At 43.0% G+C, this 27,120-nt stretch overlaps 1 protein-coding gene across 1 annotated transcript in view; it reads right to left on the bottom strand.

The window, feature by feature from the left end:
* Window positions 1-4,851: 4,851 nt before the first annotated feature.
* The window catches only part of KATNAL2 (katanin catalytic subunit A1 like 2), a 75,102-nt gene continuing 52,833 nt past the window's right edge, over window positions 4,852-27,120 (bottom strand). The window contains exons 11-16 of the mRNA XM_077463027.1: window positions 23,950-24,068; window positions 22,146-22,237; window positions 17,279-17,389; window positions 15,164-15,326; window positions 12,206-12,308; window positions 4,852-5,338 (exon numbers count right to left, since the gene is read on the bottom strand). Of these exons, the coding sequence (XP_077319153.1) occupies window positions 5,199-5,338; window positions 12,206-12,308; window positions 15,164-15,326; window positions 17,279-17,389; window positions 22,146-22,237; window positions 23,950-24,068 (728 nt within the window). The 3' untranslated portion in view covers window positions 4,852-5,198. The remainder of the gene's footprint in view (window positions 5,339-12,205; window positions 12,309-15,163; window positions 15,327-17,278; window positions 17,390-22,145; window positions 22,238-23,949; window positions 24,069-27,120) is intronic.

The following is a 27,120-nucleotide window of genomic DNA, read 5'->3' as shown; positions in this document are numbered from 1 at the left end:
GTAAATTCGGATGGGTTTTACTTCCTCTTTTACTCCCTGTATAGCCTGCAAATTAAAAGCAAAGGTTGAGAAAGCTTGTTTTAGAGTGTTGGGTACTATGTGGGTGTGGAGTGGGTCATACCTCTCACATGCGCAGGGGGTGTTGGGCATTTAGCATAGGAAAGATGAATGAGACCTCATGGATTTGTATGGGGCTGGGAACAAGGTAAGGCCCTATACCTTCATAAGCTATTGGCTACTGGGTATTTTCCTTTAATACTAGCAACTTCCTTTTTCCAGTTCCTGTCGTACATGTTGTATGTCTCGGCGTTCTTAGCGGTCAGAATTTGGTGTGACCGTGTGTAGGCAAGATAGTTTGAGCAGAATTCTGTCGGAATTACGATGGGAAAACCATCAGAGCTTTTTCCGACGAGAATTCTGATCGTATGTACGCGGCATAAGGCTGCATTCACACATGAGCACTGTGTTTTTCCGATCGTTTGTACAGCGTTTGTACGAGGTTTTTTTAAAGTGTTTTGGAGCTTTGCATTTTTTTTTATTAGCCAATAAAAAAAAAATAGAATCTATTTCATCATTTGTTGCTATGTTTTTCAGCTTTTTCACACGGTTTTATTTATTATATATTTGTTAAATTTTTTACTTTTTTTTTGTAATGGATTTAGGGCCGGTTCACACAGGGGGCGATGCGAGGCGACACCGACTTGCCTCGCCGCGACCTGCCGCGACCTCAACGGCGACTTGCAAATGACTTCTGTATAGAAGTCAATGCAAGTTGCCCCGAGGTCGCCCAAGAGTAGTACAGGAACCTTTTTTCTGAGTCGGAGCGACTCGAGTCGCTCCTCTCAGAACGGTTCCATTGTACAGAACGGGGGCGACTTGTCAGGTCGCGGCACGGCAAGTCGTGTCGCCTCGTGTCGCCCCCTGTGTGAACCGGCCCTAAGGCTTCGATTATGAAATTAATTGATTACTATTTTCATAATTGATTAATCGGCCAGCCGATTAGTTGGCCTGCATACAGAATACATTATTTGTTTACATATCAGGAAATACAGTGACGCACACATACAGCTCAGTACACCATCCATACATGTCAGTAAGTGCCTGAGAACTTGTGAATGTGTGAGGAGCAATGCCTCATGGGACATGTAGTCCTGGGCAGGAAGTGAGTGGCTCTAAATGCAGAAGTTATTCTTTACCTTGCTATCAGGGCACTCTATACTGTATTTAAGACCGCAAAAAACACTGTAGAAACAGATCAAAAGCAAACTGCATAGGTGTGTACAGAGCCTTATGCTGGCCACAAAAATCTATTTTCTGCCGAGAATATTCAGACGAAAAATCTTTGTACATTCGCTGAATGAAAGAATGTTGTTTTGAAATTTTCACTTGTTTTTAACATTCTGTTTTAAAATGAATGTAATTTCTGAACGAAAACCACAAACACTGTCTGAAAATTGCTTTGAACAAGAAGTTTTCTATTATTTCAACATTTTCCCATCACTGTGGTTGAAAATTAACGTCAAATTTGACCCACTAGCGATTCGAAATTCAAATGAACGTTCTTAAATTTTTACATTTTTTTTTTTTGCATTACAGTTCTGTTTGAAAATCTTCAAAACAGTCTAATTTTTTTTTTTTTCTTTACATAAAAAAAAAAAAAAAAAATCTGAGTCTGATGATATTTACCAGATTCACCCTCTAAGGCCGCGTACACACGCGGGGACTGTTCGCTCAACTTTGTCCGCTGAACAGTGTTTCAGCGGACAGTCCGCTCGTGTGTGGGCTTTCAGCGGACAGTTTCAGCGGACAGTCTGACGAACAAAGTTTTTCGGAAATTCCGAAAAACTGTCCGCTGAAACTTGGTTTGAGCGGACAGTCCGCCCGTGTGTAGGCTTGTTCGTCAAACTAAGTCTCGCGCATGCTCAGAAAGAATTTACACGCCGAAGGTTGCATTGCAGTGTATAGGACGTCGTTTTCTAGTCCCGTCGTACGTGCCGTTCACGTCATCGCGCACGGTTTCAGCGGACTGTTCGTTCGTCGTGTGTGGGCAAGTCCGTCCATGCTAATTTTGAGCGGACTGTCCGCTGAAACTGTTTGACGAACAAAGTTGAGCGAACAGTCCCCGCGTGTGTACGCGGCCTAATAGTATATATCTCCTCTAATAGTATATACAGTATATAACTTCTCTAATAGTATATATCTCCTCTAATAGTATATACAGTATATATCTCCTCTATTAGTTATTATTTTCATTTAATTATTGCACTTGAGTGGGGGAAAAAAAAGCTCAAAAACATGCGTCAAAATACACTAAAACGCAAATAAATGCTCAAATCATGCATTTCCAAGGAATTAAAAATGCTTCAAAAGTGCGCCAATCTGCCTGATTCAAATGAAGAAAAAAAATCTCCAGAACTTTTTTGAGCTTCAGGTGACTTGGAGTGGAGATGTGAACCATCTCTATAGAGAATAATTTGATCTTTTTTTTTTTCTCTTCCAGCGTTTTAGAGTTTCGAGCTTCAAGCTACAAAACGCTGGGGGTGTGAATTGGGCCTAAGAGCTACAGAACTCCTCCCCTCTGTTATATTAAGAAAAAAATTAATACATAGAGATGTTCTATAGCCCTGCTCCAGGGTGACAATGCTGCTCCATCATTTATGCCATGTGTACTGGCCCAGCTGTTTGCGGATCTACAACTCCCATCATGCCTCTGCCTTTGGGAGTCGTGCTTGTAACTGAGCAGCTTGCAATGCTTCATGGGACTTGTAGTTCTGCAACAGCTGGAGGGCCCCAGGTTGATCACCTATGAGTTATACAGTACAGAGAGGGAGAGTTGTTGCTGTAGGACAGGAAGTGTGTTACTGGCAGGATCAGAAGCTGAGAATTAAAGAAAAGGAACCCAAAAATAAGAAAACTGACGCAGCCACCACATCTAAGGACTGGCAAACTGCAATATATACAATTTTTGTCCTTGGGTTTCAATATGCTTTCATAGCCACACACCTCCCAAAATTTTGAGATGGGAATGAGGGACACCTACTGGCAAATGTATGTAGGCATAGGACACGCCCTTTGCCACACCCCCTTAAAGGAGAATTACCGTATATACTCGAGTATAAGCCGAGATTTTCAGCCTCTTTTTTGAGGCTGAAAGTGCCCCCCTCGGCTTATACTCGAGTCATCGCTGTCTGCCCGCTCGATCAGCGTGTCGAGCAGACAGACAGCGGCCATTCTATTCAAAAGCCGCGCCTCCGGCTCCGCCTTCGCCTGTGATAGGCGGAACACTGAATTTCCCAGCAGCCTGTGTTCCGCCTATCACGGACATCGTATCATCCTCGTACTACGGACGAGGATGATACGACGTCTGTGATAGGCGGAACACAGGCTGCTGGGAAATTCAGTGTTCCGCCTATCACAGGCGAAGGCGGCGGCGCAGCTTTTGAATTTTACAATGGCCGCCGACGAAGAGGGCACGGGACGGAGGCAAGGCAAGGCACGGCACGGCACGGGACGGGACGGGACGGGGGCAAGGCAAGGCACGACACGGGACGGATGCAAGGAGGCAAGGCACGGCACGGGACGGAGGCAAGGAGGCAAGGCACGGGACGGAGGCTCGGGACAAAGGTAGGCTGGACACACACACACACACACACACACACACACACACACATGGATGGAGACACACACAGGGATGGATGGATGGATGGATGGAGACACACACACACAGGGATGGATGGATGGATGGATGGAGACACACACACACAGGGATGGATGGATGGATGGATGGAGACACACACACACAGGGATGGATGGATGGATGGACACACACACACACAGGGATGGATGGACGGACACACAGGGATGGACGGACACACAGGGATGGACGGACACACAGGGATGGACGGACACACAGGGATGGACGGACACACACACAGGGATGGACAGGCATGTCTCACCCTCGGCTTATACACGAGTCAATAAGTTTGCCAGTTTTTTTGGGGGTAAATTGGGGGCCTCGGCTTATATTCGGGTCGGCCTATACTCGAGTATATACGGTAACCAAAAAAAGTTAATTAAACCAACAAGTGCTTTTTTTTTACCACTACTATTCCTTTATATTGGCTTTTAAAGAGGAAGTAAACCCTAATGGGTTTACTTCCTCTTTCATTCCATTATGTGTCACTTACCTGACACAGGAGCCAGCGAAGTCACCGCTGTCCTCTGTAGTCCGGCGCATCCATCTTCTCGTGGGGTCTCGCAGCTCCGCCGCTGTCATTCGGTGAAGCCGCGATGACGTCACTCCCGCGCATGTGCACGGAAGCAGACACGCGCGGCATCTTCGTCATTGACGATGCCGCGCGCCGTTGTCTACGGCGCATGCCTTCGGGAAAATATCTCCTAAACTGTGTAGGTTTAGGAGATATTTCTTGGATCCTACAGGTAAGCCTTAATCTAGGCTTACCTGTAGGTCAAAGTGGTTTGTAAGGGTTTACAACCACTTTAAAATGTACAAATGCAGCAATTTAGAATTTGGATGAAAGGTTTAGCACTGGGAAACACTTTCTGAAAGATAAAAAGTGAATTTTATATACAACTATATAGATCAGACCAAAATGAGGGACAAATAGGGACAGAGGGACAGTCCTTCGAAATCAGGGACAGTTGGGAGCTATGTAACCAATCCTTTCAGTAACGGGGCTAATGAGAACTAAAAATTCTAGTCACATGGTTAAAATTGATCCACCACAATGCTAATTGCAAATAACACATTCATCATAGCTTAGTGAATTAAGCAAATGTAGTACTTTGCTTCCACCTTCCAAATGTCCAAGGTTAGCCAGGGCACCCAGGGAAAGATAACCTCTTTATTCGCTTCAGTGCAAAATATGCCACAACAAACACATCAAGGAAAACATCAGAAGTCTCTGGTGTTTGTGCCACAAGGGGTGTATAAAAACTGGTATAAAAAAAATACCAGCTGTTGTCTATACCAGTGTTTCTCAACTCCAGTCCCCAAGGCGTCCCAACAGGTCATGTTTTCAGGAAATCCCGAAAACATGACCTGTTGGGGCGCCTTGAGGACTGGAGTTGAGAAACACTGGGCTATGCTCCAAGTCGCCTTGGTTGCAGTAACGGAAGTGTCCAGGAGGGGGGGGTGGGGCAGTCTGTTCTTTGCTAGTGATCAGGTGAAGTGTTCATCACACAGATTCAAATTCCTTCTGCCAGTCGCTGTATTTCTGAGCCAGGCTCTTGGCGGAAGGCTTGGTGTGTGCTAAAACCTCCAGGAAGTCAGACGTGGTGACCGTGTCCAGACGAATCACAGGCATGTCCTTATTACCTGAAGAGAGGAGCACAGGTTAAGTATGGAAATACTACCTGGATAGGAAGTACAGCATGCATGTATAATAAACAAGAAAAACGAAACCTTAGCGCCTATGGATAACAAAAAATATTCAACAATACACCAGCTGCAGTAAGAAAAAATTGGACAATATAAAAACAATTCGCTTCGTGTTAAATAAGTTTATATACACGCGTGTGTATATATATATATATATATATATATATATATATATATATATATATATATATATATATATATATATTCATGGCCGAAATTGTTGGCACCCCAGAAATTTTTCCAGAAAACCAAGTATTTCTCACAGAAAAGTATTGCAGTAACATGTGTTTATTCCCTTTGTGTGTATTGGAACAAAACAAGAAAAGGGAGGAAAAAAAAAGCAAATTGGACATAAAGTCAAACAAAATTCCAAAAATGAGCTGGTCAAAATTCTTGGCACCCTTTCAAAATTGTGGATAAGTAGGATTGTTTCATGCATGTGATACCCCTTTAAACTCACCTGGGGCAAGTAACAGGTGTGGGCAATATAAAAATCACACCTGAAAGCAGATAAAAAGGAGAGAAGTTCACTTAGTCTTTGCATTGTGTGTGCCACACTAAGCATGGGCAGCAGAACTGTTTGAAGACTTGAGAACCAAAATTGTGGAAAAATATCAACAAATCTCAAGTTTACAAATCCATCTCCAGAGATCTAGATTTGCCTTTGTCCACAGTGCACAACCTTATGAAGAAGTTTGCAACCCATGGCACTGTAGCTAATCTCTCTGAGCGTGGACGGAAGAGAAAAATTGATGAAAGATTGCAATGCAGGATAGTCTGGATGGTGGATAAGCAGCCCCAAACAAGCTCCAAAGAAATTCAAGTTGTCCTGCAGGCTCAGGGAGCATCAGTGTCAGCGCAAACTATCCTTCGACATTTAAATGAAATTAAACACTATGGAAGGAGACCCAGGAGGACCCCACTGCTGACACAGAGATATAAAAAAGCAAGACTACAGTTTACCAACATGTACTTGAGTAAACCAAAATCCTTCTGGGAAAACGTCTTGTGGACAGATGAGACCAAGATAGAGCTTTTTGGTAAAGCACATCATTCTACTGTTTACCAAAAATGGAATGAGGCCTACAAAGAAAAGAACACAGTACCTACAGTGCAATATGGTGGAGGTTCAATGATGTTTTGGGGTTGTTTCGCTGCCTCTGGCACTGGGTGCCTTGAATGTGTGCAAGGCACATGAAATCTGAGGATTACCAAAGGATTTTGGGTTGCACTGTAGAGCCCAGTGTCAGAAAGCTGAGTTTGTGTCCGAGATCTTGGGTCTTCCAGCAGGACAATGACCCCAAATATACGTCAAAAAGCACCCAGAAATGGATGGCAACAAAGTGTTGGAGAGTTCTAAAGTGGCCAACAATGAGTCCAGATCTAAATCCCATTGAACACCTGAGGAGAGATCTTAAAATTGCTGGAGAGACCTGGAGCAATTTGCAAAGGAAGAGTGGTCCAAAATTCCGGGTGAGAGGTGTAAGAAGCTTATTCATGGTTATAGGAAGCAACTTATTCCAGTTATTTTTTCCAAAGGGTATGCAACCAATTATTAAGTTAAGGGTGCCAAGAATTTTGACCAGCCCAATACACACAAAGGGAATAAACATGTGTATAGCAAAACGTGTTACTGCAATACTTTTCTGTGAGAAAGACTTGATTTTCTTAAAAAATTTCCAGGGTGCCAACAATTTCGCCCATGACTGTGTGTGTGTGTGTGTGTGTGTGTGTGTGTGTGTGTGTATGTGTATGTGTATATGTATATATATATATATATATATATATATATATAAAAAATACAGTCTCAATAGGTGATGATCTAACGTAACCACTTCCGGACCACCCGCCGTTGTTTTACGTCGCTACTTTGAAATGGAATATCATTGTTATGGCAGCAGCTATCTACCATAACCCCGGTATCCTCCGCTTCAAGATAAAAGTGGTCTCTGCAGCGGATTCGCTGCAAGATCACTGTTATCGGTGGCGGGAGAGGGCCGCCACTCTACGGTGCCCTCCGCCACTTACCGGAGCAATCGGTAGCGGAGTGGAGGAGATCGGATCCTCCCCCTAGCCTGATATGGAGACGAGTGAGGGGAAGATGGCCCCCACCTGCTTCCATATCAATGCAGAGCAGAAACGACGTCAAAACGTCACTTTTGCCCAATGCTCTTAAAGGGACATTTTTACATTTATTTATTTTTTTTATGACAAAAAATGTTTTTTTTTTTATTGCATGTTAATGTAAATATGAGATCTGGGGTCTTTCTGACTTCAGATCTCATATTTAAGAGATCCTGTTGTGCTTTTTTTCTATTCATCTATTTTCATCTAAGGGATATTTACATTCCTTGTATTAGGAATAAAAATGTTTTAAACGCGCCCCGTCCTGCCAAACTTGTGTGCAGAAGCGAACACATGTGAGGTCTCTCCACGATCGTTGGAGCGAGAGCAATAATTCTAGCCCTAGACCTCCTCTGTAACTCAAGACCGCTGCACAAATACGGTGTGATAAAATGTATTGCAACGACCGCCCTTGTACACACGGTCGGAGATTCCAACGGAATGTGTCCTATCGGACCATTTTGTCAGATATTCCGACTGTGTGTGGTCTCCATCGGACTGTTTCCGTCGGAATATCCAACGGACCAACTTGCCGGTAAAATTTTCAGACAAAATGCTCCGATCCGACATACTCCGATCGTGTGTAGCCTACTCTGACAGACAAAGTGCCACGCATGCTCAGATCAAATTCCTAGACCAGAGCGATTGGCTACTAGCCTGAACATAGTCCCGTCCTAACGAAATAACGTCATCACGTTATGTACAATCGGATTTTCCGACAACTTTGTCCGACCGTGTGTATGCAACAGTTTCTGACAAAATCCATCGGACAAAATCTGTCGGATTTGGTTGCCGGAATGTCCGACCGTGTGTACAAGGGCTTAGGGAAAAAATGTATAATGTTTGGGGGTTCTAAGTAATTTTCTAGCAAGAAAAAATGTTTTTAACTTGTAAACATCAAATCTCAGAGGCTCAGTCCTTAAGTGGTTAAATGACGTATATGTGTAGATGTGCTCAGACTGGTTGCCCCCACATGGATGTGCACTCACCCCTAGATGTTGACCACCTATCTCTAGTGTGGTCTCTCAAGTGTGTGGGGATACCCCTGTGGATGTCTGTTGGCTGACGTCTCATGCAGAAAAAAACCTCATATGGACGGATGGAAATGACAAAAGATGATCCTCATTGCGTAATGCCACTACAAAAGACTTTATTTTGTAAAAGAAAAGAAAATATTTCCACTTACATTTAAAAGTGCCCATAGTCCTGGCACCAGGTGTGTTTAGCAGGTGATTATGTTATTGGCTAATCAGCCCATTTATGGAAGACACCACTCGGTGTCACACGGTGTTCGGCTTGATTCCTGGGCATTTCATATGGGCGGAAGTGTGTTGCAATGGCGTGGTAAAACCTTGATGCATTTTTCGGCCAATCACAGAGCCATCATCAGGAAGTTCTAATTCCGCCATATTGGTTGAGGGCATTTATACCCTAACTTCAAATCTCGTTACTTAATTACAATAAACACCTGCTAGATACTTTGGGGGAGAGTACCATCTCATTTCTGTGATGAGATGACATTTATAGAGATCATACTGATATTTACTAAGTTACATAATAAAATTAAGAAAAAAATGTGCATGAGACGTTAGCCAACAGACTTCCACAGGGGTATCCCCACACACTTGAGAGACCATACTAAAGATAGGTGGTCAACATCTAGGGGTGAGTGCACATCCATGTGGGGCACCCAGTCTGAGCACATCTACACATAGATACGTCATTTAAGCACAAGCACTTTATATCATCACCTATTGGGACTGTATTAGATATATATGCGTGCATATGAACTTAATTAACACTAAGCGCAGCAAATTGTTTTTATAATGTATAATAAACAGTTGGGAGAAAGTATTTTATATGCATCATAGAACTTTCCAGTTTTGAACCAGAAGCTTGGAATTTGTAGGTCGTCATTAATTATTTTATTGTATCAGATTTATGTTATGTCTCCTTATTACATATACCAGTGATGGCGAACCTTGGCACCCCAGATGTTTTGGAACTACATTTCCCATGATGCTCAACTACACTGCAGAGTGCAAGAGCATTATGGGAAATGTAGTTCCAAAACATCTGGGGTGCCAAGGTTCACCATCACTGACATATACGCTTTCAATACAAGTATGCTCTGAAAACATCAGTCAAGACCAAGTAGTCAATTGCTTAGGGATAGGCCTATGTATGAGGAGGTCTGTTTGAGGATAGGCCTTCATTTAAGGACATCTGAAAACAGAACTACATTTGAAGATCATAAAACAGTAAATCATCGCTCACCTTATATTATTGACCGGCGGTGTGAGGTGTGGTGCACGGAAGACTCCCGTAAACCCAGCTTCCTTATGAATAGATAAATCCGGCACCAGCTTCCAAGACACACGCAGTACTTTATTTACAACAAGATAAAACCGAACAATGTATCCTCCACACTCAAGCGTTTCTGCTCCTAGCGGGCCTTAATCCTAGCACTGGAAGGTCAGAGTGGGGTCCAATAGGTCAGAGTGGGGTCCAATTTAAAAACTCGCCCAAGTGTAGAATAAAACTAATCATATTGTAAAACAGATACATAGTGAAGTAACTGATATCACCTAGAGAAGGTCTTTAGATTGGTTACAAAATATAAAAACAATGTAATCAGCATAATGATACAAATATAACAAAATTTGACAAAGACAATACAAAAAGCAAAAAAGTTTTTAAATTGGATCCTGCTGTGACCTACCAATGCTACGATTAAGGCCCGCTAAGGACAGAAACATGTGAGCATGGAGGATACATTTGTTCTGTTGTATCCTGTTCTAAATAAAGTATTATGTGTGTCTTGGATGTCGGTGCCAAATTTATCTACATTTGAAGATGTCTGAGGACAGACCTATGTTTGAGGATGTCAGAAGATAGACTTACATTTGAGCATATACTTACATTTGAGGATGTCTGAGGATAGATCTACACTTGAGGATGTCAATGGGTAGACCTATGTTTGAGGTTGTCTAAGTACTGACCCATGTTTGAGAATGTCTGGACAGAACTATGTTTGAGCATAGACTTACATTTGAGGATAGATCTACAATTGAGAATATCTAAGGAGAGACTAGTGTCTAGGGATGTCTGAGGGCAGACCTACATTTTAACATAGACATACAGTATGTTTGTGGATGTGTGAGGATAGATCTATATTTGAGGCTGTCAATGGAATAGACATGCATTTGAGGCCGTCAATGGAATAGACATGCATTTGAGGCCGTCAATGGAATAGACATGCATTTGAGGCCGTCAATGGAATAGACATACATTTGAGGATGTCAGTGGACAGACCCACGTTTGAGGATGTCAGTGGACAGACCCACGTTTGAGGATGTCAGTGGACAGACCCACGTTTGAGGATGTCAGTGGACAGACCCACGTTTGAGGATGTCAGTGGACAGACCCACGTTTGAGGATGTCAGTGGACAGACCCACGTTTGAGGATGTCAGTGGACAGACCCACGTTTGAGGATGTCAGTGGACAGACCCACGTTTGAGGATGTCAGTGGACAGACCCACGTTTGAGGATGTCAGTGGACAGACCCACGTTTGAGGATGTCAGTGGACAGACCTACATTTGAGGATGTCAATGGATAGACCTATATTTGTACATAGACTTTTATGTTTGAGGATGTGCGAGGATAGATCTACATTTGAGGATGTCAATAGATAGACCTACATTGGAGAATTTCTGAGAACAGACCTAACATGTGAAGTTGTCTCAGGATAGACCTGGATTTATATCTGTTCAATTACAATATGTTAGCTGCTCCTCTTGAGCCTCTACTCTATCTGACACCATTGAATGTATGTACCGCACTGGCCAAAGAATAGGGAGTCATGTGATGTCCTAATATCTTCATCGTAAGCCAGCTAAGAATCAGACCAATGGTTTCTCTATGATAACCATGTCAAAAATTAAAATTTTTAATTCTCATTTTAAGGGGAACGCAAAGTACAGGGTACCTTGATCTTATGCACAGCTCTAAAGGAGCCCTCTTGCCTGACTTTGAGCTAAGCCTTCCCTGTTCTGGACCTAGGCCCCAAACCTCTCCACCAATGGCAAGCTCTCCCGCAGGACTTTGAAATATTAGAGGCTACCTCCTACTCAGGCTATAATTGTGGCTCTCTGCATCACAGTGCTCTCAGCTGGAGTATTTCAACCCTGGCTAATCCAAAGACATACGGTAGTCTGTCTGGTGTTAGTGTGAGACAGCTTTCTCCATCTAAGCCTTTACACATGTACATTGATTGCTAGAACTACCTTCTGAGATAGAAATATTTTCAAAAATTTCCTTTGTTGAAAAGCCAAAATAGATATAGGAAACTCTTCATTTGCCCAAAACCAGTAAAAGTGGCATTTATATTATAAAGTTATAAAGATCCTTATGATTAAGCACTCTTGAGTTCGAAAACACATCAAAGCAGGAGTTAACACTTGTGCCTTTCATCTTAAATAAACCCATTAAAATTTTGCAGGCAGTTTTATGGACTCTTAATTAAATGTATAAAGAATCTGAGTTCACATAGAAAATTCTCAGTTATGGCAAGGTGTGTCCAGAGTAGACATGCTTCCTATGTATGCAACTATGTATGAGAGTAAAATATTGTAGTTTGAGCTTGAATTTCCCCAGTCTGGTTCATTTGATTGCTTACCTGGCTGGTGTTTTTCTAGTGCATCAAATATTTTCCTCACAGGCCTCATAGCTGCCTCTTTACACACTAGTTTAATGTCCGATCCTGAGTAACCGTCAGTCTCCTGAGGACACAAAATGATTTCATTTTGGTTTAAGTGACTCTCTTGACTTGTGCTTTTAGCTACAAAAGGCAGATTACATGACAGCTGATGGAAGAAGTCAGATCACAAGAAAGGAGGGTAGAGAATTAATAGAGAGAGGCTAATTTCTGGAACTTTTAGAGTGGACCTGAACCCAAAAACTGAAGACTTGGTGTGTTATAGGTAACGTTTATAAACATTAATTGTGCCAAAGTAGCACCCTGGGCCTAGGCACTTCTCTTCTGTAGCCTAAAACTGTACAGCTGCAGTGTGATATCTAAAACGCTGCTGCCTCTGACTGCTAATCTCACCAGAGTTGAGGGGAAAATTGGTGTTGTCACTACTGTGCTGCTCAATGTTCTCTTTGCTGGAGGATCTGACAGGAGGAAGCAAAGCCCTGCTGTTGCCAAGATGGTGCCTACACATGGGATACATTGCAGAACATGGCAAAGGTAAATTATTAGGCTGGGTTCACATATATGCGAATTGGATGAGGGTTTCCCCGAGGTCAGGTGAGTGCGACCGGCTCTCAATGGAGCCTGTTCACACAGGTCCAGTGTGCCCACGGTTTGGATTGCAGAAGGATCCTGTGCATGTTTGGGTCTGGTTCAGTTGCGAATTCGGGCAAAAAATCAGACCTGAATCACACCTGAACCGGTGAACACACAAAGTGGACCCCAAACATGAACCCGCAGCCACACATATGTGCACCCGCACATATGGAGATGACCACAAGCAATACTGGTGACTAGTCCTTTGCTCTCTGTCTGCCTTTTTTTTTTTTGGCACAGCTTCCACAGTTTGTCTCTTTTAAGTGTTATGTCCCTGGTGGGCCAAAGGGACCCACTGGTGGTAGTTGGAAGAGAAACAGAGATATTACACACTCATAGGATGCTGAAGATTCCACCAATGCTTTTAGATCTGCAACAGGGCAAAGACTGGAGTCTTCAGTTGCTGGTTTGGTTAGCCTTCTTATTTTATAATATGAAATCTTTGTGTTGTAAATACAGTACATTGGTCACAAATCTCTGGAAAAACTCACAACATCTTCTTTATGGTTGCAGTACAGGAGCCAAAAACCCTGACAAAAACTGTTTCAAATCCCTTGCTACATGAGAGGAACCTGATTGGGTCACTTGTTAGGTAAATCAGGGTTTTATAAATTTGCTTTGAATTTAGCAGCCAGCTAAAAAAGTTAGGAGCCAGTTTTTTTTAACCAACAAATCTTACAGGTGGAACATGTAACATATTTCTGAATGGGAACTTATCTTTTAACCTGTTCACTGCTATTTTTTGCAACAAAAAACAAAAAAAATCACAGTGCATTACATTCTTTCCTGGCCTTGGTGGAAACTGTCAATGGAGACCCGGAAATAATGTCACATATCACTTCCAGGTCAACAGCTAGAAGGGGAGGAGAGCCCCCTATACTCGGCGGCACCCACTATGCCAGTCCTGGGCCCGCAGAAGGGCAAGTGGAGCCCGGGATAGATCGTGGGGGGGGGGGGGGGGCGGGGTGGGGCATTTGGGAAGTACCAATGGCAATCTAGCACCTCAGGTTTGTCGAACCCTGAGGTAAAGCCCCCCTAAAATTGGACCTTTCGGTAACTTTACAAGTTGGAATAATACAGTTTTGACATGACAATATACAAAAACATGAAAAAATAAGGGGGAATAGTATTATCAAAAGCAGTTCCTGCCCATTACATTTTGTACTGCAGACAGCCCCAATCACTCCGTTCAAGGCTCTCCTACCCCTGCTCCAACAGATGGGTGCTGGGTCCAGGCAGATCCATTCACATGTCCCAGCAAACAAAAAAAAGAGAAGCCACTCTCCTAAAAGCCCAGAGTAAACTTTAATTGGCAAATCCAACTGCTCCTCTAACAAGTTTCACTCCACTAGGAGTTTAAAAGGAGAAGTACAGCCAAAGCTCAGGCGTCAGCACAACCATGGAGTCGGGATTCGCCCAGATCCCTGGACCGGCACCCGGCTCAGGCTTTCAGCGAGCCACTGAGAACCTGAGCCGGCCCGCTCCAGTCCCCTTTACAGCCCAGCGCTCCAGTGGAAGAGGAAGAGCAGAGAGTCGGTGACTGACAGTTAGCAGCTCTCAGCTCGGGGAGCTGTGAGAATCGTTTGATCGCCCAGTTCTCAGTGTAGAGGTGCCGGGGGACAGATGCTGCAGCCACCTAGGTAAGTATGAATCCAAAAAAAAGAAGATACCTGTCTAATACATGTATTTGCTTCTACTTCCAGCAAAAGATCGCTGCAGCATCCGTGGCAATCTACGCCACGTTCGCCCCCTCCTCCATCCCCGCTGGCAGCTTCTGGGAGACACACAGGTCCCAGAAGACAGCAGGGACCAGTCAAAACGTGCAGTGCGAATCGTGCATGTGCAGAAGGGAACTAGGCTGTGAAGCAGCAAGGTTTCACTTCCTGATTCCCTTACTTAAGATGCTGGCGCCTCCACCCGAGAGCCGAGGGACAGCTTCGGGTGAGGACATCGCTGGCTCCCTGGACAGGTAAGTATCCTTATTTTAAAAGTCAGCAGCTGCAGTATTTGTAGCTGTTGACTTTTATTTTTTTTCAGGTGGAACTCCGCTTTAACACCTTAGTCTAGAAAGTAGATGGTGTCCCTAGATGATGCCTGAACAAAGATGGTTCTGAACGAGATTAGAAGATGAAGGCATAGTTAAGAGGAGAGCTGTGATCTCTGTGAGAGGCATTACATATTTTGCAGTGTTATTCATGCATATTACTTTGCATGCAAGAACTTATGAACTGATGACAGGTCAGCTTTAAAGTCTTTATAAAGTCCATGGGTCCAGAATATTCTTACCTCCCCCAGGGTGCTGTACTGCAGCTCGGTTCTCAGCTCAACTCCTCCCGTGTTGCTCACAGGAGGCAACCAGTGACGGATCATGACCTCCCGCGCCTCTTTACTGGGCAGATCTACCAGAATCCTTTTCTCCAGCCGCCTTAACATAGCATAATCCAGCTCCCTGGTAAAATATATAATAGGAAAACACACATTTTCCTTTTATATCATTGTATTCCTAACAATAGCATTAATACCTTCACATACCTACCACACAGTAAAGAGAGAAATTCAGTAACATTCGTTTAACAAACAGGCACTCAGGTAGAAGATAGAATAATGCCTGCTGATACTCGGGGACCCCAAAACAACACCTGCTGATACTTGAGACCTCAGAACAATGCTGACACCTGAGACCCTAGGACAGTGCATGGTGACACTTGGGACACCAGAAGAATGCACGATGACACTCGGATATCCAGGACAATCATGCTGATTCCTGAGACACCAGAACAGTACATGCTGATAAAATTTGGGGAAAAAAATACTGCGCTAAAGAAATCTCTCAACAATCCACCACCCTGGTCTTGACGTGCTTGACGCAAATCACGTGACATTTGGGCTATGGCTTTGCCGGCCGGCTTTTCTTAACGTTGATTTGACCTTTATGTTTGTGAGTATGTTTTTTATTATGGAATAAAAGATTTTGGTTTATGGTTTTACGCTATGGGAGTTTTTGCTTGCTTTTTATGAATGGTCTAACCACGTGAAAACGAGGTGATGGCCCTGTGTGATGACCCCTAAGATTTCTGATATCAAATGCCTTTCTGATTCTGGGATTTGGTAAGCGCGCATTTTTACCATTTATCAGCATGGTGTTGGTGAAGGAAATTCTCTCTCTTGCACCCGCATAGGATTTCTTGAGAAGAAACACTTATGATTATTGGACTGTTATGCTCACGATTACATCTTGATGAAGAACTGTTTTCTTATATATAATTTTTGAGCACTCTATTCATAATATTTCTGATTGTTCACAAAAATTCTGTGCACTTTACCACTGTATGCTCATGACTACGTCTTTATGAGGAACTGTTGCTTATATATAATTTTTGAGCACTTTATATATATATATATATATTTTTTTTTTTTTTTGTACACTTGATTATTGTATGAGTTATAGAGTATATTTTTATTATTCACTTAGTTGGGTTTTTGTATTATAACTTTTGACTAGTTATAGTGTATACATATTATTCTGTTATAGGTTTTAGATATATTTTTTTAGATTTTTGTAATTGTGAGCGCGGTTGAAATTTCTGACTTAAATACATGCTGATACTTGGACCTCAGAACAATGCCTGTTCATACTTGAGACCCCATAACAGTACATGCTGATATTTGGGGCCTCAGAACAATGTCTACTCATACCTGCGACCCCAGAACAGTGCATGCTGGACTTTGAACCCCATTGAACAATGCCCCCTGACACTCTGGACTACAGAATAATGTATTCTGATACTGGAACCCCAGAACAATGCCCTCAGAAACATAAATTATTACTAAAAATGATATGCTGTACTCAAAAAATAAAAATAAAACACAACTTTAAAAATCAGTAAAAATACTAAACATTTACACTAGGTTCAGCAAAAAGATCCCATTGTGTGGCTTCTGATGCCTGCTTTGAGTGTATTTGTTACATAAAGATTATGGAGAGATCAGCGAGGTTATAGTGCAGCGGAGTTCTTATCCCACCAGTAAGAGAAGGGACATCACATATGTAGACAGATATAAATCAGATTATACAGCCCCTCCGTTCCATTCACTCGTACTCTGCGCAGCTTTAAGTACTTTACACTTGAAAGTTAAAACCCTTCTTACTGGGAGCATAGTAAATAACTTGCCTACAAAGTCACAGGGAGCTTTTTAAATACTGACATATGGCAGATCTGAGTTTATTAAAGATTATATGTATATTTTTTTTATTCTGACGACAAAGAAAACACATTAAAGAGAGGAGGAAGAGCTCACAATTAATCTTTAAATGTTTTAAGCAAAACTAAGACCCTTTCTGTAGATCTGTGCTTAGGGACTGCGGATATGTAGTCACACAACATTGTCCGCGGATCTTACCAGGGCAGATTGGAAGCGGCTAAAACAAACACGAGGTCGTCTGATCGAGACAAGCCGTCCATCTGTACCAGTAACTCGGTCTTCATACGGCGGCTGCCTTCGTGTTCACCCCTGTGAGAATTCAAAAAAAGGCTTGTTGAAAAACACATGCTTGTAGGAAGAGCAAATATGATGTGTCAGAACAACCTGAAACTATTTATTTTTTATACATACAAATACTATACCTTCTATAGTACAATATAAGGAGAGTAACAAGTTCAGCTCTCACACCTATATGCCACTTGGGACTATACAACCGACAATTTGGGTGTGTTTCCTCTTCCAGGATCACCAAGCATACAGTATCTCACAAAAGTGAGTACACCCCTCACATTTTTATAAATATTTTATTATATCTTTTCATGTGACAACACTGAAGAAATGACAATATAACATAAGAAGATTGCCAAGACCCTGAAACTGAGCTGCAGAACGTAAGCCAAGACCATACAGCTGTTTAACAGGACAGGTTCCACTCAGAACAGGCCTCACCAGGGTCAACCAAAGAAGTTGAGTGCACGTGTTCAGCATCATATCCAGAGGTTGTCTTTAGGAAATAGACATATGAGTGCTGCCAGCATTGCTGCAGAGGTTGAAGGGGTGGGGGGGTCAGCCTGTCAGTGCTTAGAACATATGTCGCACACTGCAAAATTGGTCTGCATGGTTGTCATCTCAGAAGGAAGCCTCTTGTAAAGATGATGCACAAGAAAGCCCACAAACCGTTTGCTAAAGACAGGCAGACTAAGGACATAGATTACTGGAACTGTCCTGTGCTCTGATGAGACCAAGATAAACTTATTTGGTTCAAATAGTGTCAAGTGTGTGTGGCGGAAACCAGGTGAGGAGTACATAGACAAGTGTGTCTTGCCTACAGTCAAGCATGGTGTTGGGAGTGTCATTGTCTTGGGCTGCATGAGTGCTGCTGGCACTGGGGAGCTACAGTTCATTGAGGGAACCATGAATGCCAACATGTACTGTGACATACTGAAGCAGAGCATGATCCCTTCCCTTTGGAGACTGGGCTGCAGGGCAGTATTCCAACATGATAAGGACCCCAATCACACCTCCAAGATGACCACTGCCTTGCTAAAGAAGCTGAGGAAAAAGGTGATGGACTGGCCAAGCATGTCTCCAGACCTAAACCCTATTGAGCATCTCTAGGACATCCTCAAACGGGAGGTGGAGGAGTGCAAGATTTCTAACATCCACCAGCTCCGATATGTCATCATGGAGGAGTGGAAGAGGACTCCAGTGACAACCTGTGAAGTTCTGGTGAGCTCCATGCCCAAAAGGGTTAAGGCAGTGCTGGAAAATAATGGTGGCCACACAAAATATTGAAACTTTGGGCCCATTTTGGACATTTTCACTTAGAGGTGTACTCACTTTTGTTGCCAGCGGTTTAGACATTAATGACTTGAGTTATTTTGAGGGGACAACAAATTTACACTGTTATACAAGCTGCTTTACATTGTAGCAAATTGTCAAAAGATATAATAAAATACTTACAAAAATGTGAGGGGTGTACTCACTTTTGTGAGATATCGTAGGTGCTGCAAACTGGTGCTCAGAGAAATCAATGGTTACAGTTGTGCTCATAAGTTTACATACCCTGGCAGAATTTATGAATTATTGGCCTTTTTTCAGAGAAGATGAATGATAAAACAAAAACGTTTCTTTCATTCATGGTTGGTTAGTGTTTGGCTGGTTGGTTATTATCAATCAACTGTGTTTACTCTTTTTAAATCATAATGGCAACAGAAACTACCCAAATGACCCTGATCAAAAGTTTACATACCCCAGTTCTTAATACCGTGTATTGCCCCCTTTAACATCAATGACATTTTGAAGTCTTTTGTGGTATTTGTGGACGAGGCTCTTTATCTTCTCAGATGGTAAAGCTGCCCATTCCTCTTGGTAAAAAGCCTCCAATTCCTGTAAATTCTTGGGTTGTCTTACATGAACGGCACATTTGAGATCTCCCCAGAGAGGCTCAATGATATTGAGGTCAGGAGACTGAGATGGCCACTCCAGAACCTTCACTTTATTCTGCTGTAGCCAATGACAGGACGACTTGGCCTTGTGTTTTGGATCATTGTCATGTTGGAATGTCCAAGCAGGTCCCATGCGCAGCTTCCTGGCTGATGAATGCAAATGTTCCTCCAGTATTTTTTGATAACATACTGCATTCATCTTGCCATCAATTTTGACCAAATTTCCTGTGCCTTTGTAGCTCACACATCCCCAAAACATCAGCGATCCACCTCCGTACCTTTCATCATAGGTCTTGTTGACTCCTCTCCAAATGAAGCATTTATGGTTGTGGCCAAAAAGCAAAATTTTGGTCTCATCACTCTAAATGACTTTGTGCCAGAAGGTTTGAGTCTTGTCTCTGTGCTGTTTGGCGTATTGTAAGTGGGATACTTTGTGGCATTTGCGTAGTAATGGCTTTCTTCTGGCGACTCGACCATGCAGCCCATCTTTCTTCAAGTGCCTCCTTATTGTGCATCTTGAAAACAGCCACACCACATGTTTTCAGAGAGTCCTGTATTTCACCTGAAGTTATTTGTGGTTTTTTCTTTGCTTCCTGAACAATTTGCCTGGCAGTTGTGGCTGAAATTTTAGTTGGTCTACCTGACCGTTGTTTGGTTTCAACTGAACCCCTTATTTTCATCATCTTCATTAGAGTTTGAACACTGCTGATTGGCATTCTCAATTCATTGGTTATCTTTTATATCACTTTTATGTTTCATGTATATGGTTGTACCCAAGTCGATCCATTGATCAACCAGCCTGTTGGATTTTAACATGTTATAGCATCTGGTGGCTATAGGTGCTAACAGCAATCATTGTAAACTGCCAGTAGGGAAGGCTCCCCACCGGCAGAACACAGCAGTGCTGCAAGGGGAATTCCCCCATCAACAATCGCTGAGTTAAAGGATATGTAAATGTTTTTGTTTTTTATACAAACATGTCATACTTACCTCTTCTGTGCAGTTGGTTCTGCACAGAGTGGCCTCGATCCTCCTCTTCTGGGTCCCTCAGCGGCACACCTGGCCCCTCCTCTTCTCAAGTGCCCTGTAAGAAAAGAGCTCTGCCTTGGGGCACGCTCTTGTCTCCTGCTGCTACGTCAACACAGACAGCAGGACTCGGCTCCGCCCCACAGCTCCCGCATCATTGGATTTGATTGACAGCAGCGGGAGCCAATGGCTGCGCTACTATCAATCTATCCAATCAGGACCCGAGACACCGGCTGGAGCGGGTGTGCTCGTCCCCGGCACAGGAACAATCGGGCTCAGGTAAGTAAAAGGGAGGCTCGGGGGGGGGGGGGGGAGTTGGTGCACTACAAGAGGTTTTTCACCTCAATGCATAGAATGCATTAAGGTGAAAAACCGCAATGAGGAATCAAGCAATTTTACTTTCCTTCAACCCATGGTGGAAAAAAAGAAAATTTAATCATCTATGGCTTGCGTAAGTCTAGCTTGACTGAAAAACAACAGAATCTGCAGTCTCTGATGATACCAAACACCCGTAAGCATTTTATATCCATGGCAGAAAATAGGTATTTGCTTGTTATTTGCTAAACGATATGAGCTACCGCTTCTCATTAAAGGAAACTTGTGCACACATAAAATATGGAGACTGCCATTGTCAACTTCTGTTCCTGAAAATACTAGTTGCCGAGTTGAATGTGGTGATCTGTTGGGTTGAATATAATTTTTGTTTCTGAATTAGAACAAATATCCAGATCAGGAGGTCTGACTTCAGTCTAGCCTAAAGCCAAGCTAGCCCAAACGATCTATTTATTGCACTTAACAGGTGCGTTTGCAGGGTGCGCTTTATAACCCGTGTATAGCCTCGGCTACATGCAGTGTACAGCGCTGTGGTATGGTTGTGGCACGAGAACTCCCTGTTCCACTTCCGGGGAAAAAAAATCTAGTTGGGATAAGCACAGCTCAGCCATTCACAGGAAGCTTTGTACAATACTCTATGAATAAATACAAAACTTTCTTTAATTGGCTGATGCGGAGAGGCGGGTTGCTTGAACACAGCACTGTATATTGTATGTACAGTAGCTGAGAAACCGCAGCTGTATATAATTCTATCCACTTTATTAAATAAAGTGGACCTTCAGTAATTTTTTTCAACTTTCCATCTATTAAATCCTCTGACTTTGTTGTTTTAACTTTGGATAGTAAAACATTTTTTTTCTGCCAGTAAATCCCTTATACAGCCCACTTCCTGTTTCTTGTCTGGGGAAAAAGCCTAGGATTATGACATCATGCACAGCTCTCTCTCTCTCTCACTCTCCTGAGTGTTTTCTAGGAAGGAAGGGGGGCGAGTTATACAAGGGCCAATGAGAGCTGCAGAGCTGGAGGTGTGCCTCTGTGTAAATCCAGGAAGTGAACAGGCAGCAGCTTCAGCTGCCCACAGTTAAAATGGCGCTGCAGTCAGACTCAGTGGAGGGAGATTTCTGCAGCATATTTGGCAAGTACAGAATCACAGTATATATAAAATAATATGCAAAGTGGTTGGAGGGAAGCTTCAGAATGGCAAAGTTTTTTATGTTGTTGTTTTTTATTACAAATTATGTGAGCAGACTTCAGTTACTCTTTAAGTTTATTAAAGCAGTTATAATTTTGAGTGGGGTTCAAGAGCACGGGTGACCCTTATATATTTGACAGAGAAAAAAAGTGTGATCAGGCAGCTCGTTATTGCAGAAGAGCCATGCTAAGAGAAATTAAAAAATCCAAATAATTAGACTGGAAAGAGGTAATCAGAAGTTGATGAACAGAGAACAACAAGACAAAAAAAACGCATGTCTACTCACCCCGGCCCTGTACCTCTCTGACTCATCACAGACTCCAGCTCATCCAGGAAAATGGTGGAGGGAGCATGGTAGCGAGCCAATTCAAATAAAACCTGTGTGAGAAAAACCTTTAGGCTCAAAGCGATTGTAAAGCTAGAAATTAAAAAACAAAACAAACATACATGTCTATACTTACCTGCTCTGTGCAATGTAATAGCACAGAGCGGCCGCAAACCCCCTCTTCTCAGCCCCCCACCGGCACTCCTGACCCTTTCACTCTGTCCAGCGGCTTCCCATGGGGGCACTCAGGCGTGCTCGCTCTGGAGCCCCACTGCTGCATCCATTGAAACAAACAACTTGACTTGGTCCCGCCCCTGCACTGTCTTTTATTGACAGCACTCGGAGCCAATCGCTCCCAGTGCCCCAGCAAAGCCAGCGAGACCCAGAAGTGAGGGGAGAGAAGAGCTGAAAACGTGCACAGCACTGGATCGAGTGAGGGCTCAGGTAAGTAAAGTGGGGATGCTGATGACTATTTTTTTAACCACTTGCCTACCGGGCACTTTCACCCCCCCTCCTGCCCAGACCAATTTTCAGCTTTCAGTGCTGACACACTGTGAATGACAATTGTGCGGTTAGACAACACTGTACCCAAATTACATTTTTATCTTTTATTTATTTTTTATTTTTTTTACAAAAATAGAGCTTTCTTTTGGTGGCATTTAATCACTGTTGGTTTTTTTATTTTTTGCAAAAATAAAAACGAAAAAAAAGACAGAAAAAACATAGTTTGTTACAAAATTTAGAAAACGGGTAATTTTTTTTCGTCATTAATGTGCGCTGATGAGGCTGCACTGATGGGCATTAATAGGTGGCACTGATGAGGCAGCACTGATAAGCACTGAGGCAGCGCTGATAAGCACTGATGAGGCGACACTGATGGTTGGCACTGATAGACATCACTGATCGGTGGCACTGATGATGAGGCACTGATAGGCAGTACTGGTGGGCACTGGTAGGTGGCACTGTGGGCACTGGTGGGCAATGATGAGGCAGCCGCGGCTCTCTGTGTGAGTGACCGATGTCCCTCTGACAGAAGCCGGTGATCCTCTTTTTTTCCCCTCACAACGGCAGCGTGAGGGGAAAAAAAAATAACGATTACCAATCTTCTGTATACATCATGTGATCAGCTGTTATTGGCTAACAGTTGATCACATGGTAAGGGGTTGGGTTCAGCCCCTTACTCTGATCTTTGATCAGCAGAGTCTCATAGACTTAGTGATCACAGAGTGCGCCGCACGTGACCCGCAGGCAGCTCATGCATGGGAGGATGTCCATGGGCGCCCTCTCGGCAATTAAGGCCCGTGCTTTCAGCTATAGCGTGGGCGACAAGTAGTCAAATGTTCCCTAGAGGCTGTATATTTTGCACTACTAAAGTCATAGGTGTGCGCAGACTATTGCATTAGGGTGTGCATCTCAAAGCTCAAACACACATGTCTTTCTCTGCAGCCTCAGCTCAACAGTGAATGAACGGGAAGTACTCTGTGCTGAGCGGCTTCCTGTTTATTTACAAACTGAAGCATAGTAAGCATAGTAAACACAAATAAATGACATTTACTAGTCCCTTCCCCCGCTCTTCATTCTGAAACATGCACCCCCCTTCGCACGCCCTGCTCTATTGCAAAACGCTGTAAATTGGTCTGCCAAGAAAAGGGAGTCAACATAATGGTACCATGGTGGTCAATTCATACAAATATTTTTGGTTAGCACTTTAGTGGTGGGTGCCATGCTGCAGAATGCAAGTGTACCATGCTGAGCTGGTTCTTACCCGTACAAGCTTCTCTGAGTCTCCCCTCCACTTGCTGACAATGGTAGAAGCAGAAATGTTAAAAAACGTTGTGTTGCATTCTGTGGCCACTGCTTTGGCAAGCAAGGTCTTCCCAGTACCTAGAAAACAATTGCTAAAATCAGTCGCTACCTCTGAATAATTTACCAATTTAACATCCTTGACGGGAACCAGTCACCAGTAGGCAATTGTAATAATGTGGATAATGAGGATCTACTACACTTGAAAAGTTATAATAGTGCCATCCACTCTGGAATTAGTTGACTGGTGATTCCTTTTATTCTCTCCCTGTCAGAAGTAAAATGTCTGAGCCTCCTTGTGTTTCAACACTAGAGCAATCCTTTCTCCTGCCTCAGCCCAGGCCTCATGACAGACAATTAAAAATTGGAATATAATAAATATAATAAAGTTATCATCTGGTTTACATGAAAAAACAAACTGCCAGGACATCAGATATCAGTCCTAAGCTCAAGCAAAAGACAGGCCTGCATGGGAGCCTTATAGCCTGATATTAATCTAATATTGCTGCTCTGACAGGGAGAGAATACAAGTAAACAACAAAACACACCAACCCTAAGGCCGCGTACACACGCGGGGACTGTTCGGCCAACTTTGTCCGCTGAACAGTGTTTCGGCGGACAGTCCGCCCCTGTGTGGGCGTTCAGCGGACAGTTTCAGCGAACAGTCCGCTGAACAAGGTTTTTTGGAATTTCCAAAAAACTGTCCGCTGAAACCTTGTTTCAGCGAACAGTTCCCTCGTGTGTAGGCTTGTTCGACAAACTAAGTTCCGCGCATGCTCAGAAAGGATTTACACGCCGAAAGTTATAATGCAGTGTATAGGACGTCGTATTTTTCGTCCCGTCGTACGTGCCGTTCACGTCATCGCGCACGGTTTCAGCAAACTGTTCGTACGTCGTGTGTGGCCATGTCCGTCCATGCTAATTTTGAGCGGACTGTTTGCCGAAACTGTTTGACGGACAAAGTTGGCCGAACAGTCCCCGCGTGTGTACGCGGCCTAAGGGCTCATTTACATTCGCTTCAAAATGTAGCATTGGGCTCTTTTTTTTTAACCAGTTGAAGACCAGGCATTTTCTGGCACTTTTTGTTTACATGTGAAAATAATTTATTTATTTTTTGCGAGAAAATTAGTTAGAACCCCCCAAAACATGATATATTTTTTAAAGCTGAGGGCCTGGGAATGAATTGGTGGGTTTTGCAATTTTTTTATGTCACACGGTATTTGCGCAGTGGTTTTTCAAATGCAGTTTTTAAAGTTTAATGCAAAAAGACACAATACTTAACCCTATTGTTGGTACAATATAAAAGATGATGTCATGCTGAGTAAACAGATATCATGTCACGCGATAAAATTGCGCACGTCCGCACAGCGGCAACAAACTTAGATTTTACTATCCATGGGTGATGCTTTAAAGGCCTTTACAGGTTACCACTTTAAATGTACTATACAGAGGAGGTCTAGTGCTAGAATTACAGAAAAGAAGAGGTTTGGAACTTTGAATGAGGTGTGTACCCAACAGTCGATGTAGTGAACATAACCATGGTAGAAACACATATGCAATACATATGCTAAAGTATATACATATTTAAGACAATCTTTATTAAATTATCCAACAACAATTAATGACCACGCTGAACATGTTTGAAACAATACATCAGGTCAGTTCATACAACATGGTAAAGTATACAAATAAAATTGAGGCAGAACATTAAAGTGGTTGTAAACCCTTACAAACCACTTTGACCTACAGGTAAGCCTAGATTAAGGCTTACCTGTAGGTCCAAGAAATATCTCCTAAACCTATACGGTTTAGGAGATATTTGCCTGAAGACAGGCACCGCTGTCTACGGCGCATGCGCCGTAGACAGCGGCGCGCAGGCGCACTGAGCGCGGCATTTCCAACAATGGATCTGCCGCGCGTGTCGGCTCCCGTGCGCATGCGCGGGAGTGACGTCATCGCGGCTCCGCCGAATGACAGCGGCGGAGCTGCGAGACGCCACCAGCAAGATGGATGCGGCGGACTACAGGGGACAGCGGTGACTTCGCTGGCTCCTGTGTCAGGTAAGTGACACATAATGGACTACTATGCGATGCATAGTAGTCCATTATGCTTTACCTTTGCAGGGAATGAAAGAGGAAGTAAACCCATCAGGGTTTACTTCCTCTTTAATGTACATGATAAAAACATCAGGAGGATTGCTCTTCTTTTCAACATTTAATAGGAATGGAGGCACATATCTATATGAGCCTCATTTAAAGTCCCAACTTTTACCATATAGTGCTAGAATTACTGCCCATGATCTGATGTTTATGGTGATACCTCACATGTGTGGGATGATCGTGGTTTGCGTATGTTTGGGACCGACACACATTCACCTATATATATATATATATATATATATATATATATATATATATATATATACACACACACACTTTTTTTTTTTTACACAGTTGCTTTAATTTTTTTTAATCACTTTTATTGCTGTCACAAGGAATGTAAACATCCCAGTCACCGCAATAGTCACGTGACAGGTACTCTTTATGGAGGGATCTGGGTCTATAAGACCCCAAATCCCTCCTTTGCACTTAAAAGCATTCAAAAGATCGGCATTTTTGAATACTTTTTCGATTTTTTAAAACTGGTGCCTTTAAGGTTCCAGTAAACCTGAAGTGATTTTATGATGTCGCTTCTGGGTTACCATATCTAAGACCCAATCTTTGCGTTGATGCATGTCCCCTGGGGCAGGACCCGGGTCCCCCAAAATTTTTGATGGCAATAACTTGCATATAAGCCTTTAAAATGAGCACTTTTGATTATTCATGTTAGTGTGCCATAGATTTTAACGGTGTTCGTGTTTTCTTGACAAAGGTTTTGCCTGTTCGCAAAGGAGGGTGTTTGGCTCATCCCCAATGACCACTGCTCTAGATTGTAAAGCACTGGACATATTGCTGGCACTTTATAAATCCTGTATAATAATATTCACTGGCATATCCATAATGTGTGCGGTGCATACAGGCTCCACGGGGGATGGGGCCCACTATGCACTCATTTCACACACTGTGAAGGCTCAGCCCAATACTCCACTTGTAACTGCAAAATCTCTTTGAAATGCACCAAATCTTTAAATGTA

The sequence above is a fragment of the Lithobates pipiens genome, unplaced genomic scaffold (genome assembly GCF_037356315.1).
Source record: "Lithobates pipiens isolate NorthernLeopardFrog02 unplaced genomic scaffold, aLitPip1_a1.2 Scaffold_3, whole genome shotgun sequence".
In the NCBI taxonomy this organism is placed as follows: Eukaryota; Metazoa; Chordata; class Amphibia; order Anura; family Ranidae; genus Lithobates; species Lithobates pipiens.
Note: the sequence above shows the minus strand (reverse complement) of the source record. Positions and strands in the feature narration are given on the sequence as shown.